General features: G+C 71.5%; 2 protein-coding genes across 2 annotated transcripts; both read right to left on the bottom strand.

The window, feature by feature from the left end:
* Window positions 1-201: 201 nt before the first annotated feature.
* On the bottom strand, window positions 202-8,061 carry RBM28 (RNA binding motif protein 28). Its single transcript, XM_069033431.1, has 17 exons — window positions 7,933-8,061; window positions 7,065-7,303; window positions 6,601-6,676; window positions 6,424-6,516; window positions 6,022-6,096; window positions 5,382-5,723; window positions 4,988-5,054; window positions 4,797-4,906; window positions 4,345-4,418; window positions 3,843-3,984; window positions 2,952-3,016; window positions 2,694-2,858; window positions 2,125-2,259; window positions 1,500-1,574; window positions 1,147-1,403; window positions 741-837; window positions 202-567 (listed from the first exon to the last, which is right to left on the bottom strand). The coding sequence occupies exons 1-17, from the start codon at window positions 8,057-8,059 to the stop codon at window positions 436-438; spliced, it is 2,271 nt and encodes a 756-aa protein (XP_068889532.1). The 5' UTR covers window positions 8,060-8,061; the 3' UTR covers window positions 202-435.
* Window positions 8,062-9,607: 1,546 nt separating this feature from the next.
* PRRT4 (proline rich transmembrane protein 4) lies at window positions 9,608-14,203 on the bottom strand. The gene is made up of 5 exons (XM_069003747.1): window positions 14,146-14,203; window positions 12,468-13,058; window positions 12,317-12,387; window positions 10,429-11,805; window positions 9,608-9,910 (listed from the first exon to the last, which is right to left on the bottom strand). The coding sequence occupies exons 1-5, from the start codon at window positions 14,201-14,203 to the stop codon at window positions 9,608-9,610; spliced, it is 2,400 nt and encodes a 799-aa protein (XP_068859848.1).
* Between the last annotated feature and the right edge of the window lie 1,713 nt (window positions 14,204-15,916).

The raw sequence follows: 15,916 nt of genomic DNA, 5'->3' as shown, positions 1-15,916 counted from the left end.
GCCACCCGGGGCCACCGTGACTCAGCCGGGACCCGCGGAGGTTGTGGGGTACATGGGGGGAACCACGGGACCCGGAACTGCCAGGACCCCCCAAGCCCCCCTGGAGGTCTCCCCCACCCCTCCCCGGGTCCCCCCAGCCCCCTTTCCCCAGGGCAGATGTTTTGGGGTCTCCAAGGAGAGGGGTGACACCAAGGGGCCAAATTTTCCTCAAAAAACCCATTTTTATTAAAACGCAGGCACAGACAGAGCTGAGGGGGGGAGCACCCCCAAATCCCAGGGGGCCAGGGGGGACCCGGGCTGGGTCCCACCCCCCAACCCCCCTGGACCCTGTGGGGGCAGCACCCCAAGACCTCCCCGCGGGGTTTGGGACCCCTGGCAGCCCGAGGGGGATTTTTGGGGTGCCAGGGGGGATTTTTGGGGTGTTGGAGGGGGGTCTCAGCTCTCGAACCACTTCCCCCCCCGTGCCGTGGGGGGGTCACTTCCCAAAATCTTCCTCTTGTACCTCTCCACCAGCTCCTGGAACCGCGCCTCGGCCCCCCCAGGGCCCCCTCGGCGCCGCCGCTGGCTCTGGGGGGCAGAGGGGTGAGAGGGGCCCCAAAATCCCCATGGCACCCCACAGCCGGGGGGCAGCACTGGGGGGAGATATCGAGGAATGGGGGTGCCCAGGGAGATGCGGGAGGCCCAAATTGGAGGGTTTGACCCCAAACTCATCCTGGGGGGGGTGAACTCCAAATCCCTACCTGGGGGGGGGGCGCCCGGAGCTTCTCCCGCCGCCGAGAGGCCTTGGGGGCTTTGGGGGGCTTGGGGGGGGGCTGGGCCTTCCCCTTGTCCCGTTTCCTGTGGGGAAAAAGGGAATTACGGGGGGAGAGGCCCAGGGGGGCCCAGAGGGGACAGAGACCCCCAGGGGGGGACATGGGGGGAAAGGGGGAGAAAGGGGGAAGGGGGAGAAAAAGGGGGGAAATGAGGGGAAGGGGGATGGGAAAAGGGGGTGGGAGGGGGGAAGGAGAGGAAAAGGGAAGGGTGCAAGAGAGAGGGGAAAAAGGGGGGGGAAAAGTGGGGAAAAAAGGGAGAAAAAGGGAAATGGGGAGGAAATGGGGGTGAGGGGGGAAAGGGGGAACAGAGGCGGGGGCACAGGGCCCCCCTCACCTGATCTTGGGGCCGCGGTGGGAGGGCAGCGCCAGCACCTTGGGGCGGGGGGCGCCCGGAGCCCCCCCCTGGCCCGGGCCCTGCGTGCGGAACCCGGCCCAGGGGGCCCCGGGGGGGGTCCCCGGGGGGGGCCGTGGGGGGTCCTGGGTGTCCCCCGAGCCCGCGGGGGGATCTGGGCGCCCCTGGGGGGGGTCCAGGGGTGCCTGGGGGGGGTCCGGAGGTCCCGCAGCCGCCTTGGCCTTGGCCTTGGCCTTGAGCTGCGGAAAAAAGGGGGGGGGGGGGTCAGTGCTGGGGGGCTGGAGGGGCCCGGGGGCCCCGGGGGGGCAGAGGGGGTGCAGGGGGTTCCCCCGTACCAGGCCCCGCTGGATCCGCTGCTCCCGCAGCCGCAGCTTCCGCCGGTCCTCGAGCGCGAACTCCACGATCGGGCGCTGGGGGGGCACCGTGGGGACCCTGAAACTCCCCAAAACCGCGGGGGGGGCACCCCAAAACGCCCCAAACTCCGGGAGGACGCCCCAAAAACCCCCAGACTCGGGGGAGCACCCTGAAATCCTCACAAGTACCCAGGGGGACACCCCAAAACCAAGGGAACGCTTCTAAATCTCCCAAAACACTGTGGGGGACACGCCAAAACCCCCAAACTTGTGGAGAGAAGCCTAAAACCCCCTGAACACTGGGGAGGACCTCAAAACCCAGGGGGAGACCCCAAAACTCTCCGACACCCCGTGACACCCCAACACAATGAGGGCACCCCAAAATCTAGGGGGGACCCTAGAAACCTCCCTGTAAAACACGGGGGACAACCCAGAACACCCCAAAAGCCGGGGGGCACCCCAAAACATGCAGGAGAGCCCCCAGAGCCCATGGGGCACCCCAAAACCCCCAGGGGCTCCCAGGAGATCCCAAGGGGACCCCAGAACATGGGGGGCAGCTCCAGGGTCTGGAAATGGGGTGCCCTGGATTTGGGGCACCCCCACTGACCTTGTGGGCCCCGAAGAGCTCAGGGTTGTTGTTGAGGCGCCGCAGGGCCCCCAGGGCCTCCTCGTGCTCCCCAAACTCCACGAAGGCGAACCCCAAAGATTGGCCCTGGCCCCGCAGCTCCCGCATCACCCGGCACTGGGAAAGTGATGGGGTCACCCCAAAAACCCACCCAGGGCACCCCAAACCTTCCTGCAGCTCCTGCATCACCCAGCACTGGGAAAGTGATGGGGTCACCCAAAAACCCACCCAGGGCACCCCAAAACCCACCCAGGGTACCCCAAACCTTTCTGCAGCTCCCACATCACCCAGCACTGGGAAAGTGATGGGGTCACCCCAAAAGCATCCCCTGGGTCACCCCAAACTGCCCCGGGATCATCCCAGAACTCCCCACCCCCCTGCACCACCTGGCATTGGGATGTGGGGATGGGGTCACCCAAAGCCCCCCGACACCCCCCTGGAGAACCCCAACACCCCCCAGGGCACAGAGCAGGGACCCCCCCCAGCCGCCCCAAATCACCCCCAGACCCAACAGAGCGCAGGGGGACCCAGGGGCCCCAAAAGGCCCCCACCTCCTTGATGAGGGGGGCTGTGGCCCCGGGGGCCCGCAGGAGCCCCCTGAGCAGCGCGCGCAGCCGGGGCGAGTCCAGCGCCTTGGGGAGGTTGTGCAGGCACAGCCGCGTCCGCGACACGCCCACGTTGGGGTCCTGCAGCCGCCGCCGCTTCAGCTCCTCGAACTGCGGGCACGGGGCCAGCGGGGTCAGCGACAGGGCCAGCGACAGGGGGACGCCCCCAAATCCCCCCCCGGAACCCCGAGGGGCCCCACTCACCCGCGCCCGCTTGGCCATGTCCGAGTCGCTGACGCCCTCGGCTGCGCGGGAGCCCGGCCGGATGGCTGGGAACGGGGTGGAATTGGAAGGTTTTGGGAATTTGGGGGGTCAGGGGAATTTGGGGGACTCGGCAGGAGCCCGGCCAGATGGCTGGGAACGGGGTGGAATTGGAAGGTTTTGGGAATTTGGGGGGTCAGGGGAATTTGGGGGACTCGGCAGGAGCCCGGCCGGATGGCTGGGAACGGGGTGGAATTGGAAGGTTTTGGGAATTTGGGGGGTCAGGGGAATTTGGGGGACTCGGCAGGAGCCCGGCCAGATGGCTGGGAACGGGGTGGAATTGGAAGGTTTTGGGAATTTGGGGGGTCAGGGGAATTTGGGGGACTCGGCAGGAGCCCGGCCAGATGGCTGGGAACGGGGTGGAATTGGAAGGTTTTGGGAATTTGGGGGGTCAGGGGAATTTGGGGGACTCGGCAGGAGCCCGGCCAGATGGCTGGGAACGGGGTGGAATTGGAAGGTTTTGGGAATTTGGGGGGTCAGGGGAATTTGGGGGACTCGGCAGGAGCCCGCGTGGATGGCTGGGAACGGGGCTCGGGGATTTCAGGGGTCAGGGAGCAAGGGGAGAGCTCAGGGGGGATGTTGGGGGGGGAATGAGGGGGGCAGAGGGGGATTAGAGGAATTTTGTGGGGTCAAAAAGGGAGTCAGGGGGGTTCAGGAGGGATTTGGGGAGCATTGGGGTGGGTCAGACGGAATGGGGGGTCGGGGGATTTGGGGGGGCTTTGAGGGGGGATTTGGGGGTCATGCAGAAATCAGGGTTGAGGGACTGAGAATGGGGGCCTGGGGGGGCAGTGAGGGCCAGGGGGCGTGGGGGCACTGGGCTGTGGGGTCACTCACCCCCCTCCCGGGCCAGGTACAGGTTCCTGGTGCCAGTTCGGGGCCGGGCCCCCCCAGAGGCCCCCTGGAGCCCCCGGGCCTGGTCCCGGCTCAGGGCGGGGTCCACACGCAGCAGCCGCCCCCCCACTCGCAGCCCCCCGCCCTGGGACAGAGGGGTCAGTGGGGTCAGGGGGATGGGACCCTCACAGTGGGTGGGGACCCCGCCCAGACACCCCCAAACCTGCCCAGAACCTCCCAGCACCCCCAAAACCCACAGCATCGCCCACAACTTCCCAAACCTGCTCAAAATCCCAAACTGCCCCCAAAACCTCCCAAAACCTCCCCAAACTCTCCCAAACCTCCAAACTCCCCTCAAGCCTTTCCAAATCCCCTCAAAATCCCCCAAATCCCACTCCAGTCCCACCAAACCCCTCCCCAGACTCCCCTGGGGCGGCCCCTGAGCCCCCCCAGGACCCTTGATGCCCCTGGGGGGTCCCCGCTGTCCCCCAGGGCCCCCCCTCACCTCGGGCCCCTCCTGGGCAGCCTCGATGCATTTCTGGGCCCCCTCAGGGGTCTCGAACTGGGCGAAGGCAGAGCCTGGGGGGCGAGGGGAAGTCAGGAGGTAGCCCCCAGTGTGGGAACCAACTCCCAAATATGGGGCACCCCGAATTTGGGAGCCACCCCAAACACAGGATAATCCCCCCTACACAGGGACACTCCTCAAAGTGGAAGCCCCTCCCCAAAATGTGGGACAGACACCCCCAAATGGGTGACATCCCCCCAAAATCTGGGACCCTCCCTCCGGGTCCCAGAGCCCCCCCAAACACTCCCCCAGGGCTCCCCCCCCCTTTGGGGTCCCCAGCTTTGGGGTGCAGCCCCCACCCAGATCCCCCTGCTCCCTCCCCCCTTTTCGGGGGTCCCAGTGTGGGGGAGCAGCACCGGGTGCCCCCCAGGCTCCCCCAGCCCCCTCCCCACCTTTGGGGGTGCCGGTGTGGGGGTGCAGCACCAGCCGGACGTAGCAGACCCCCCCGAACCGCCGCAGGGTCTCCTCCAGCTCCTCCTCCTCGGTGTCGAACGAGAGGTTCCTGGGGGGGGGGTGGGGGGCTCAGGGGGGTTCCGGGGACGCCCCTCCCCGGGGTTTGGGGTCCCCCAGCCCCCCCACTCACCGGATGAACACAGTCCTGCCCTCGGCCACGTCCGATGGGCGCTGCCGGCGCTTGCGGGGGGGCTCCTCTGCAAGGGGGGTTTGGGGCACCTGGGAGACCCCCAGGGGCATCCCCGGACCCCCCAAACACCCCGACTCCAGGGCAGCACCCCCAGACCCCCAGAAACGCCCACTGCCCCCTGGAAGAGCCCCCCAGACTGCCCTAACCCCCTCCCCAAAAACCCTCGAAACCTCCCCAGACCCCCCCCAAAAAAACCCCAGACCCCCAGCGCACCCCAAACCTGCCCCAAACACCCCCACAGCCCCTGAGCCCACACAGCCCCCCCCACTCTGCCAGAGCCCCTCGAGGCCCCACAGAAGAACCCCCCTGCCCCCCCAGGCAGTGCACAACGAACCTTCCCCATCCTCCTCATCCTCTTCCTCATCCTCGTCCTCCTCCTCTTTTTCTTCATCTTCATCTTCCTCTTCCTCCTCCTCTTCCTTCTCCTTCTTTCCACGCCCCAGCCCAGCTCTGACCCCTGACCGCACTTTTGGGGTCCGCCGGGGAGGCTGAGCAGCTTCTTCCTCCTCTTCTTCCTCCTCTTCATCCTCCTCCTCTTCTTCTTCATCTTCCTTCTCTTCTTCTTCCTCTTCCTCCTCCTCTTCTTTTTCTTCCTCTTCATCTTCCTCCTCTTCTTCACGCTCCTCTTCCTCCTCCTCTTTCTCTTCCCCTTTTTCCTTCTCTCTCCCCTCTCCCTCTGTAGGAACCCGAGGCGGGGGGGCTCAGTCACCCCTCGGCCCCCCCAAAGCCCCCGGGGGCCCTGGGGCAGGCCCAGCCCCTCACAGGGGGCGCGGGGGGGGATTTGGGGTCTCACTGGGGAGTTCGGGGAATCTCAGGGGGTTTGGGGGATTTGGAGGGCAGTTTTGGGATCTCACCAGGCATTTTTGGGGGTCCAGGGGGGGTTTGGGTCTCACTGGGGATTTGGGGAGTCTCAGGGGGGTTTGGGGTCACACTGGGGAGTTTGGGGGATTTGGGGGGCAGTTTTGGGGTCTCACCGGGCGTTTTTGGGGGTCCCTGTGTCTCCTGGTACTTGTCCTTGGCCACGGCCCAGTCCACGGCCAGCGGCCGCCCTGGGGGGCAGGGGGGGGTCAGACCCCAAATTCCTGAGGGCTCCCCCCCATCCCCCCCCCGACCCCCCCTTGTGTCCCCCTTCCCCAGAGACCCCCTCAGCATCCCAAATCCCCCTCTGCACCCCTCAAATTACCCCAGAGACCCTCCCAAACCTCTGATCTCCCTCGTGTTGTGCTCCCCCAGCACTCCCAAACCTCCCAGGAACCCCCTGCTTAATCCCAGGCCCCCCCAAACCTCGGAGATGGGCCCCGTTGAGCCCCCCAGGACCCCCCCAAGCCCTGCTGAGCCCTGCTAAGCCCCCCCAAAGCCCCCAGGCCCCCCCAAACCTCGGAGCTGGGCCCCGTTGAGCCCCCCCAGCGCCGCGGCCGCCTCCCGAAGGTTCCGGAGCTGGACGAAGGCGAAACCCCTCGGGGTCCCGTCTGCAAGAGCCCCCCCAGACTGAGCCCCCGGCCTGGGGGGGGTGGGAGCTCCCCAGGGGGCTCAGGGGGCTCAGGAGGTCTCACCAGGCTTCCGGGGCAGGTTCAGCTCCAGGACGGGGCCGAAGGGGGCGAAGAGACCCCGGAGCTCGTCCTCGGAGCACTGCGGGGACGGGGGGAGGGTCAGGGGGGCTGGGGGGGCATTGGGGGACTCTGGGCAGGGGGGTTGACCAGGGGGGAGATCAGAGGTCTGGGGGTCCTGGGGGCTTTGGGAGGTGCTGGGGAGGTGCCTCGGGAAGAACAGGGTCATGGGGGGTCCCGGGGGATGGGGGAGTGCTGGGAAGATCCCGGGGGGATGACTGGAGGGATGGGGGGTCCTGGGGGGCTCCCCAGGGAACGGAGGTCCCTTGGGAAGGAGGCGGTCCCTGGGGGGGCTGGGGACACTGGGAGGGTCCCTGGGGATGGGCAGGGGGGTCCCTGGAGAGTCGGGGGTTCCCCCGGAGTCCTGGGGGGCTGGGGGCGCTCAGGGGGTGACCCCCGAGCCCCCTCACCTGGAAGCTGAGGTTGCGCAGGATCAGCCGCGCCTTGCGGGAGGGGCCCCGCGGCTTCTTGGGCCGGGGGGGGCCCGGGGGCGGCTCCCCCTTCCCCTTCCCCTCGGGCCGGGGCCGCGGCCGGGCCGGGGTCACCCCCAGGCGCCGCCCCCCCAGCTCGGGGGGCTCCCGCAGCGCCCGCGCCGCGTCCTCGGGCAGCGAGAAGGTCACGTACCCGAACCCGCGGCATTTCGGGGAACCTGGGGGGGCCGGGGGGGGAGTGAGGGGCCGGACCCCCCCCAGAGCCCCGCACGGAGCCGGCACAGCCCCCCCGGCCCGGGACCCCCGAGAGCAGCCCCGTCCTGAGACCCCGATTGTGGAGGCTGCTGAGCCCCCCCATCCCGCTCCCCAAAATTCCTGACTCCCCAAATTCCTGCTCCCATCCCAGGCCTCCTCCGTGTCCCCCTCTCCGCGCCCCAGCCCCTCCAGTTCAGCATCCCCCAGGCCCCAACCCCAAATGTAACCCCCCCCTTCCCAGACCCTGCTCCCACCCCCGAACCCCCCCAAATCGCAATCCAAGCCCCCCCATCCTCCTCAGCCCCCCAGACTCCGAGTCGGAGCCCGCCGGCCCCAAACCCTCCGTGCCCCCAGACCCCGGTCCAGCCCCCTCGGCCGCCCATCTCAGCCCCCCAAAACTCGCTCCCAACCCCCAAATCCCACTCCCAGCCCTCTCAAGCCTCCCAGGGCCCAGCCCAGCCCCCCAGGCCCCATTTCCAGCCCCTCCAAACCCCGGTCCCAGCCCCTCCAGCCCCCCAAAGCTCGCTCCCAGACCGCTTCAGACACCTCCAAAGCCCGGTCCCCGCTCCCCCCCAGGACCCCCGGCGCGGACCCTTCTCGGTGACCACGAAGCAGCGGCGGAGCGGCCCCAGGTGCCCGAAGAGCCGCTCCAGGAGCGCGGCGGTAGCGCCGGGAGGGAGGCCCCGCACCAGCACCGTGCGGGGCTCGGGCGCCGCCATGATGGCACGCGGGGGATGCCGGGAGCGGGGCGGAGCGGCACCCGGGTAAGATGGCGGTGTTAGAGCGACCCCTGGCGGAGGGGAGGACCGAGGGGCGGGGGCTCATCGGCGGTCCCGGGACGGGGCCGGGGGCACCGAGGGGGCCGTGCCTGGGGGGTCAGGGGGGATCGGGAGGGTTTGGGGGTCCCATATCGGAGCCCAGAGGGTTCATGGGGTCTCGGGGGGTCCCACCCTGCGGGAAGGGGGTCGAGGGCCCCTGGGGTACCCTTCCAGGGACGGGGGGGGCGTTCGGGGGTCCCGTATTGGAGCTGGGGGGGGTCAGGGGGCTAGGGGGTCCCGCCCCAGGGCTGGGGGTGCTCAGGAGTCCATCCGGGGGGGGGTCACACACATCCTTCGCACGTGGCACTTTATTGGGTACACGGGGGGGAGGAACTGGGGGGGCCCGGGGGGGCTGTGGGGGGATCTTGGGGGACCCCAGGTCGTCACCAGCATTTGGGGGTCTCGGGGACTTGGGGACACTTTGTTACCCGTATTGGGGGGTCACAGGAACCTGAGGGACGTCTGGGGGGGTCCCCAGATTGGCACCAGTACTAGGAGGGCTCAAGGACATGGGGGGGTGCTTTTCTTACCCGTATTTGGGGGTCTCATGGAACTGGGGGATCCCCAGATTGGCACCTGTGTTTGGGGGTGTCGAGGAGTTGGGGGGCAGCTGAGGAGGTCCCCAGATTGGCACCAGCACTTGGGGGGCTCAAGGCTTTGGGTGGGGCACTTGGTTACCCGTATTTGGGGGTCTCAAGGACTTGGGGGGGGCGGCTCGGGGGTCCCCAAGTCACTGTCAGCACTTGGGGGGCTCAGTTGGGGCGGGCAGTTTGTCACCCCTGTTTTGGGGGGACTTGGGAACTTGGGAGGGTCCCCAGATTGTCACCAGCACTTGGGGGTCTCAAGGATATGGGGGGGGCTCAGGTTGTCACCCCTGTTTGGGGGTCTCAAGGACGTGGGAGCGGCTTGGGGGGTCCCCAGGTCATTGTCAGCACTTGGGGGGCTCAGGAACTTGGGGGGGGGGCAGGTTGTCACCAGCACTTGGAGGGGTCTCAGGGACACGGGGGGCGCAGTTTGTTACCCGTATTTGGGGGTCTCGAGGACCTGGGGTGTCCCCAGATTGTCACCAGCACTTGGGGGGGTCTCAGGAATTTGGGAGTCCCGAGGTTGTCACCCTTATTTGGGGGTCTCGGGGACTTGGGGGGCGGCTGGGGGGTCCTGGGGATCCCTGGCCGGGGGAACCGGGCCGGCGTCTCTCCGCTGCCCCGCGGGGGGGTCACGCCGCACCCTACAAGTCTATGGTGTCACTTCCCGGGCTGCGGCCGCCGCCGACCCCGAGGGGCTCGGGGCCCCCCCCGCCGGGGGTTTGGGGGGCCGGGGGGGGGGCGGGGGGTCCCCTCGGCCCAGCTCTGGGATGGCCGCAGCGGGGGCGGCGCTGCGCGGGGGGCGCCCCGCGGGGGGGAGCTGGGAGTCGGCCCCCCCCGGGCGGGTCCCCGGGGCGAGGGGGCATCACCGGCCCCCCCGGGATCGCCCCCCCGGGCCGCCCCCCGCGCCCTCGGGCCCCCCCCGGAAGGGCCCCCGCAGGAGGCGGCGCGGGACAGGCCGGGGGGGCGGGGGGCGGTGGGGGGGCCGCGGGTGCCGGGGGTGCCCGGTCCCCGTGTCCCAGCAGTGCCCGAGCAGCTGGGAGCTGATGTGCCAGGTGTTGCAGGGCCCGGTGTTCCGGGTGTTCCAGATGTGCCACGGCCCGGTGTTCCGGGTGTGGTGCTGGTGGTGCTGGTGCCCGGTGCCCCTGTCCCGGGGGTGCCGGCGGTGCTAATTCCCGGTGTCGCAGCTTTGCTGTCCCTGGTTGTGCTGGGGGGGCCGTGCTCTGTCCCGCCAGTTGTGCCAGCTGTGCCAGCTGTGCCAGGGGATCCAGCTGTGCCAGGTGTTCCAGCTGTACCAGGTGTTCCAGCTGTGCTAGGTTTGCCGGTTGTTCCAGCTGTGTCAGGAGCGCCGGCTGTGTCAGGTGTTCCAGCTGTGCCGGCTGTGCCAGGTTTGCCGGCTGTGCCAGGTGCTCCAGCAGTGTCGAGTTTGCCAGCTGTGCCAGGTGTTCCAGCTCTGGCAGATGTGCCAGGTGTGCCAGCTGTTCCAGCTATGCCAGGAGCGCCAGCTGTGCCAGATGTGCCGGTTATTCCAGCTGTGTCGGGTTTGCCGGCTGTTCCAGCTGCGCCAGGTGTGCCGGCTGTGCCACTCCCCGCCGTGCCAGTGGCGCCCGCTCCCGCTGCTCCAGTGCTGGCGGTTCCCGGCGCTCCAGCTGTGCCGATCCCGGTCACGCCACTGCCCGTGCCCACCCCTGGAATGGCGCTGGTGCCGCCCCCCGGTAAGGCGGTGGTGCTGGTGCCGGTGTTCCCCGTGTTCCCGGTGTTCCCGGTGCTGCCGGCGGCGCTGATGACGCTGATCTCGGTGTTCCCGGTGCTCCCGAGAACGCTGATCCCGTTGCTCTTGCTTTTCCCACTATTCCCAGTGCTGCCCGTAACACCGATCCCGGTGTTCCCACTGCCCGCGGCGTTCCCGATGACGCTGACCCTGGTGGTCCCGGTGTTCCCAGTGCCCCCGAGGCCCCCGATGCCGCCGTTCCCGGCGCGGAACATTCCCGGCGCTCCCAAGGCCTCGTCGATGGAGCGGCGCAGGTCGATGGGGGAGGGGGGCCGGTACCCGGCCGTGGGGTCCCCGTCCACGTCCAGGGGGGACTCGGGGGGCCCCATCGCCTCCTCCCCCGCTCCCCGCCCGCCGCCGCCCTCGGGGGGCTCGGGGGGGCCGCCGGGGGGGGCGCGGCGGTTCGGGGGGGCCGCGAACGCCAGCGCCGCCAGCGCCCCCCCCATGGCGACCTCGGCCAAGCGCGCCCCGAGCTGGAGCCCCCACCAGGCCCAGGGCCCCGGCGGGGGGGTCACCGCCCAGCCCCACGCCTGCAGCGCCCCGAAAAGCTGCAGCCCCGCGCTCAGCGCCGCCCCCGCCGCCCCCACGAGCCGCGGGACCCCCGCCCGCGCCCCCCCCCCCGCGCTTGCCGCGCCCCCCGCCCCCCCCCCGCGCAGCGCCGCAGCCCCCCCAGCGCCCCCAGCGCCAGCGCGGCCGCCAGAGCCGCGAACAGAGCCCGGGGCAGCAGCAGCAGCGCCGGGGGCCCCCCCAGCGCCGCCACGGCCCCCACGGCCCCCACGACCCCCCCCAGGTGCAGCACCCCCAGCGCCAGCAGCACCGGCGCGCCCCGCGCGGGGGGGGGCCAGCGCCAGCCCCCAGCCCAGGCACGGGAAGGGCAGCTCGAACAGGGCGCGGGCGGCGGCGGGGGGCAGCCGCCCCCCCAGCTCGTAGGGGTCGAAGAACAGGGGGAAGGCGCGGGCGAAGCCCGACACGGCCAGGAGCCCCCCCAGCAGCCGCGCCAGGGGCGGCCGCCGCCCCCCCAGCAGCAGCAGCGCGCCCAGCAGGCCCAGCAGGGCGAAGGCGGCCCCCGCCCCATAGACGTGCCCCCCCCAGGCCGCGCCCCAGAGCGCGGCGGCCTCGGGCCAGGGGGTGCCCAGGGGGAGGAAGTGGGGGGGCCAGGAGAAGGGGGGCGCGGGGGAGGCCCCTCCGGGGTCGGGCCCCCCCGAGCCGCAGGCGGATCCGGGGGTGCAGGCGGAGGCGGCGGCGGGGGGGGGGCGCGGCCCCCCGGGAGGGCTGGCGGCCGGGGGAGGGCGCTGCGGGAGACGGGGGATGTCAGCGGGGGGGCTGGGGGGGCCCCACATCCTGGGGGCGCCCTGAGCTCCCCCGTTGTTCCTCCCAGGACCCCCGGGTGTCACCCAGACCCCCCCCCACAGCCCACATCTCACCCAAAATTGGGAGGCAGGCAGGGCCCCCCCAAGCCCCAGGATCCCCCAAACTCCAGAACCCCCCATTTCCTCAGGAGCCCCCAAACTCCAGAACCTCCCATTCCCCCCCCCCCCCCAAAACCCAGGACCCCCCCATTACCTCGGAACTCCCCCACCCGCCAGAACCCCCCAGTCCACATCCACCTCCCGTCCTCCCCAGACCCTGCATTCCCCCAGGATGCCCCCAAATCCCAGGACCTTCCCATTGCCCCGGAACCCCCCCCCGTTTTCGCAGCCCCCCGTTAATTGCATCACCCTCCCATGCCCCCAGAACTCCCCCAAACCCCCCAGGCCGCCCCCAGATCGCTGCCCCTCCACCTGGCTCCGCACCGCTCCCGGCCTCGTCCAGCTCCAGGGACCCATTGCCCACCTCGGGGCCGATCTTGGGGGGCACCGTGGGAAACAGGAACCCTGGGGGGCACAGAGGTAAATCTGGGGGGTCCCTCAGGGTTGGGGGGCTCTGGGGGGCCCGGCCTGCCCCGGGCACTCACCGGCGGCGCTGAGTCTCCCGGCCAGCTCCGAGAGGCCCGGCAGGAACCGGGGGCGTCCGGGAGGGCCCCCCAGGAGGCTGGTGGGGGGCACGGCCGCCCCCGAGCCGCCCGGGGGGGGGTCCAGCCCCGCCGTCAGGTCGATGGCGATGTCCAGCTCCAGCTGCTTGTCTCGGGGGCGCCCCGGAGCGGGGGTCGTGACCCCGCGGCCGGGGGGGCCCCCCCAGCCCCCCGCTTCCTCCGGGGGGGCCGCGGAGCCCTGCTCATCACCGGGGTCGGGCAGGGTGGGGGGCGCGGGGCTCCGGGGGGGGCCAGGGATCTTGGGGGACCCCGGGGGCGTGGGGGGCGTGGGGGGCGCGGGGGGGCGCGGCCCCCCCTGGCTTCGCACCTTGATCTTGAAGTTGAGGCCGAGGTTGAGGGACAGGACGGGGGAGTCGCTGTGGGGCGCGGGGGGGCCCGGGGGGGTCCCGGGCAGGCTGCTGGGGGGCGGGGGGGCGGCGGCGGGTGGGGCCAGGCAGAGCAGGGCCAGCAGCAGGCGGGGGGCGGCCGCCCCCCCCACGGGGGACATCAGGGACATCAGGGCGGCGGGAGCGGCTGTGGAGAGGGGGAGAGGAGTGTCACCCCCCGGCATCCCAGAGTCCCTCCAGGGCTCCCCAGATCCCCCCATGACACCCCAGACTCCCCCGTGGCACCCTGGAGCCTCCCCGGCCCCCAGGGAGCGCTCTGCGGGGGAACACGGGAGCACCCGGGGGACAGCGACAGGGTGGGACAGGAGCGCCCTGGCGACAGGAGCAGCTGGGACGGGACAGGTGCACTCCAACGGGGGACACAGGGAGCGCCCCAAGAGAGGGGACAGGAACACCTGGGAACAGGAGCATCCCGGGGGGCAGGACAGAACCACCCCAAGGGGGAAGAGGGGCACCCCGAGTTTGGGACAGGAGCACCTGTGGCGACACGGGAGCCCCCCCAGGGAGGGGACAGGAGCAGCCCGGCTCCCGCGGTGGCACTCGGGGACGGGGGGCACGCGGGGCCGCCCCCGCCGCGGGCCGCAGCGGGGGCGTGCGGAGGTGTCCCCTCCCCCGGAGCTCCCCCCGCCCGCGCCAGTCCCTAATCGGGGTGACAGGGGCTGTCGCCGCGGGGTGACACCGCGCCCGTCAGGGCGGCGGCGGCGCGGGGACGACGGATGCGAAGTGACACGCGGGACACGCGGGGACCCGCGGCCCCCGCCCAGGACACCCCCGCAGCGCACCCCCGGGCCCGACACCTCCCGGAACCTGTCCCACCCCCCGGCACTGCCGCCCCCGGCCCCGCCCGGCCCTACCACCCCCGCACGGGACACCCCCGCACCGGCCACCCCCGGAACCCGCCACCCCCCGGCACTGCCGCCCCCGCCAGCCCCACGACCCCCCACCGCGGGAATGGGGGTCCCCGCGCCCCGGTGTCACCCGTGGGTCACAATCACACGCGCTCCGCCCCCTCCCGCTGTGCCCACGCGTGTGACAGGGACAGGGCGGGGGGGGCGCACGGGCCGGGCACGGGCACAGCCCGGGGTGGGCACCCCCTGCGCCCCCCTCGCGCACCTGTGGCCCCCCCCGCACCCCATCTGAGCCCCCCCGCACCCCCTACTCACACCCCCACCTGAGCCCCCCCGCACCCCGCCTGTGCCCCCCCCGTACCGCACCTGTGCCCCCCCCCGCCGTGCCCCCCTCGCACGCCCCCTCTGCCCCCCCCCCGCCCATCCGTGACCCCGCGCCCCCCTCGCGCTCCCACGCGCCCCCCGACCCCACACCCCCGGGTCCTCCCCGCCCCCCCCGCCCCCCCCCCGCAGCCCCCCCCCTTTCCCGCGCGTGGGTGCGAGTGCGCACGTGTGCGCGCGCGTGACGGCGCGTGCGAGCGCGTGTGCGTGGGACAGCGCGCGCGGGGGCGGCGCGGGGGGGGCTCCGAGCTCGGGGGTGTTGGGGGGGGCACCCCCGAACCCCCGACCCCCGGCTCGCCACCCCCGCCCCGCGATAGGGACCCCGCACCCCCCGGACCCCGCACCCCCCGGGCACCCCCGCACCCGCCTCCCCCCGCCTCCAAACCCGGGTCCCCCAACCCCGGCACCCCCAAAACCCGGCTCACTTCTCCCCCCTGCAGCCGGGACCTCGCGATCTGCGCCCCCCCGGGGACCCCCCACCCGAGCACGCCCCGCATCCCCAAACCCCGGCACCCCCAACTCCCCCCACCCCGCACCCCCAACCCTCGCTCAGCAGCGCCCATCGCCCCCCCGGGCAGGCGCCCCCCCCCGCTCCCCGCACCGCGGGCACCCCAACCCCGAGCCCCCCCCCACCCCTACCCCTCCGCGCACCCCCAAACCCACCCCCGCCCCCCCCCGCACCCACCGGCCTCGGCGGCGGCTCCAGCCCCGGCCCGGCCCCGGCGGCGGCAGCGGCGGGAGGGGCGGGCCGAGCCCCCCCCCCTCCTCCTCCTCCTCCTCCTCCTCCTCCTCCTCCTCCTCCCACCCCCCGAGCCCCCCGGGCTCCCCCCGCCCCAGCCCCCGCCCCCGCCCCGCGGGCACCGGGACCCGGCGGGGCCGCGTGGCCCGGCTGGAGCGGAGGGGGCGCCTTTGGGGGGGTCCCACATTTGGGGGGGTTCCCATGTTTGAGGGGTCCTCCTCTTGGACGGGGTCCCACATGTGGGGGGGCACACGTTTGGGTTCACAAATTCGGGGGGGTCTCACAATTTGAAGTGGTCCTATATTTGGGGGTCCCACACTTGGGGGGGGATGTCCCAAATTTGAGGGGGGTCTCACACTTGGGGGATGCTCCCACACTTGGGGGTGCCCCCCATGCGGGAGGGGGTCCCACATTTGGCGAGGGAAAGATCCTGCGTTTGGGGCGGTCCCACATTTGGGGCGTTGTCCCATGTTTGGGGGGGATGTCCCACACGTGGGGGGCTTCTGGGAAGGTGTCACATTTGGGGTCCCGTATTTGGGGGCTCCCACAGCTGGGGGGTCCCAGGTGTGTGCCAAGATGTGCCAGGTGTGTCACAACCTTTGCCACACGTGCTACGTGTGCCACCCGTGCCACGCATGTGCCACCTGTGTGACAGCATGTGCCACCCACCCCGTGTCACGCGTGTGCCACCCTCCATCATGTATGTGCCACCCGTGCCATGTGTGCCACCCCGTGTCACGGCATGTGCCCCCCCGGTGCCACCTGTGTCCCCTGCTCCTGGTGCCACAGCAGGGACGTGGACACGCCAGGGGCCAGGCTGGGGGACAGGACCATGGACAGGGCCAAGGACAGGGCCAGGGCCAGTCCGGGGACAAAGACAGGGACAGGGGACAGGACCATGGACAGGGACAGGCCCGGGGACAGGGACGGGGACAGAGCCGGGGAGAGCCATGGGGCAGGGCCAGGGAACGGGGACAGAGATGGGGACAGGAGCAGGGACAGTGACAGGGATGGGGA

Source organism: Aphelocoma coerulescens, chromosome 1A (genome assembly GCF_041296385.1).
Source record: "Aphelocoma coerulescens isolate FSJ_1873_10779 chromosome 1A, UR_Acoe_1.0, whole genome shotgun sequence".
NCBI lineage: Eukaryota > Metazoa > Chordata > Aves > Passeriformes > Corvidae > Aphelocoma > Aphelocoma coerulescens.
The sequence above is the reverse complement of the archived record's forward strand: the minus strand, read 5'-3'. Positions and strand labels throughout refer to the sequence as shown.

What these genes read in the sequence shown, in the direction of transcription:
- RBM28 (XM_069033431.1), bottom strand. Translation starts at nt 8,059, where the DNA reads ATGGCGGCGCCCGAGCCCCGCACGGTGCTGGTGCGGGGCCTCCCTCCC. An exon ending in CTTCGTGGTCACCGAGAAGG is followed by an intron (nt 7,304 to 7,932) that starts GTCCGCGCCGGG and finishes CGGCCCCCCCAG; the next exon opens with GTTCCCCGAAATGCCGCGGG. An exon ending in CAACGGGGCCCAGCTCCGAG is followed by an intron (nt 6,097 to 6,423) that starts GTTTGGGGGGGC and finishes CCTGCCCCCCAG; the next exon opens with GGCGGCCGCTGGCCGTGGAC.
- PRRT4 (XM_069003747.1), bottom strand. Translation starts at nt 14,203, where the DNA reads ATGGGCGGGGGGGGGGCAGAGGGGGCGTGCGAGGGGGGCACGGCGGGG. An exon ending in CGGGAGACTCAGCGCCGCCG is followed by an intron (nt 12,388 to 12,467) that starts GTGAGTGCCCGG and finishes TGTGCCCCCCAG; the next exon opens with GGTTCCTGTTTCCCACGGTG. An exon ending in GCACCAGCGCCATTCCAGGG is followed by an intron (nt 9,911 to 10,428) that starts GTGGGCACGGGC and finishes ACCGGGAATTAG; the next exon opens with CACCGCCGGCACCCCCGGGA.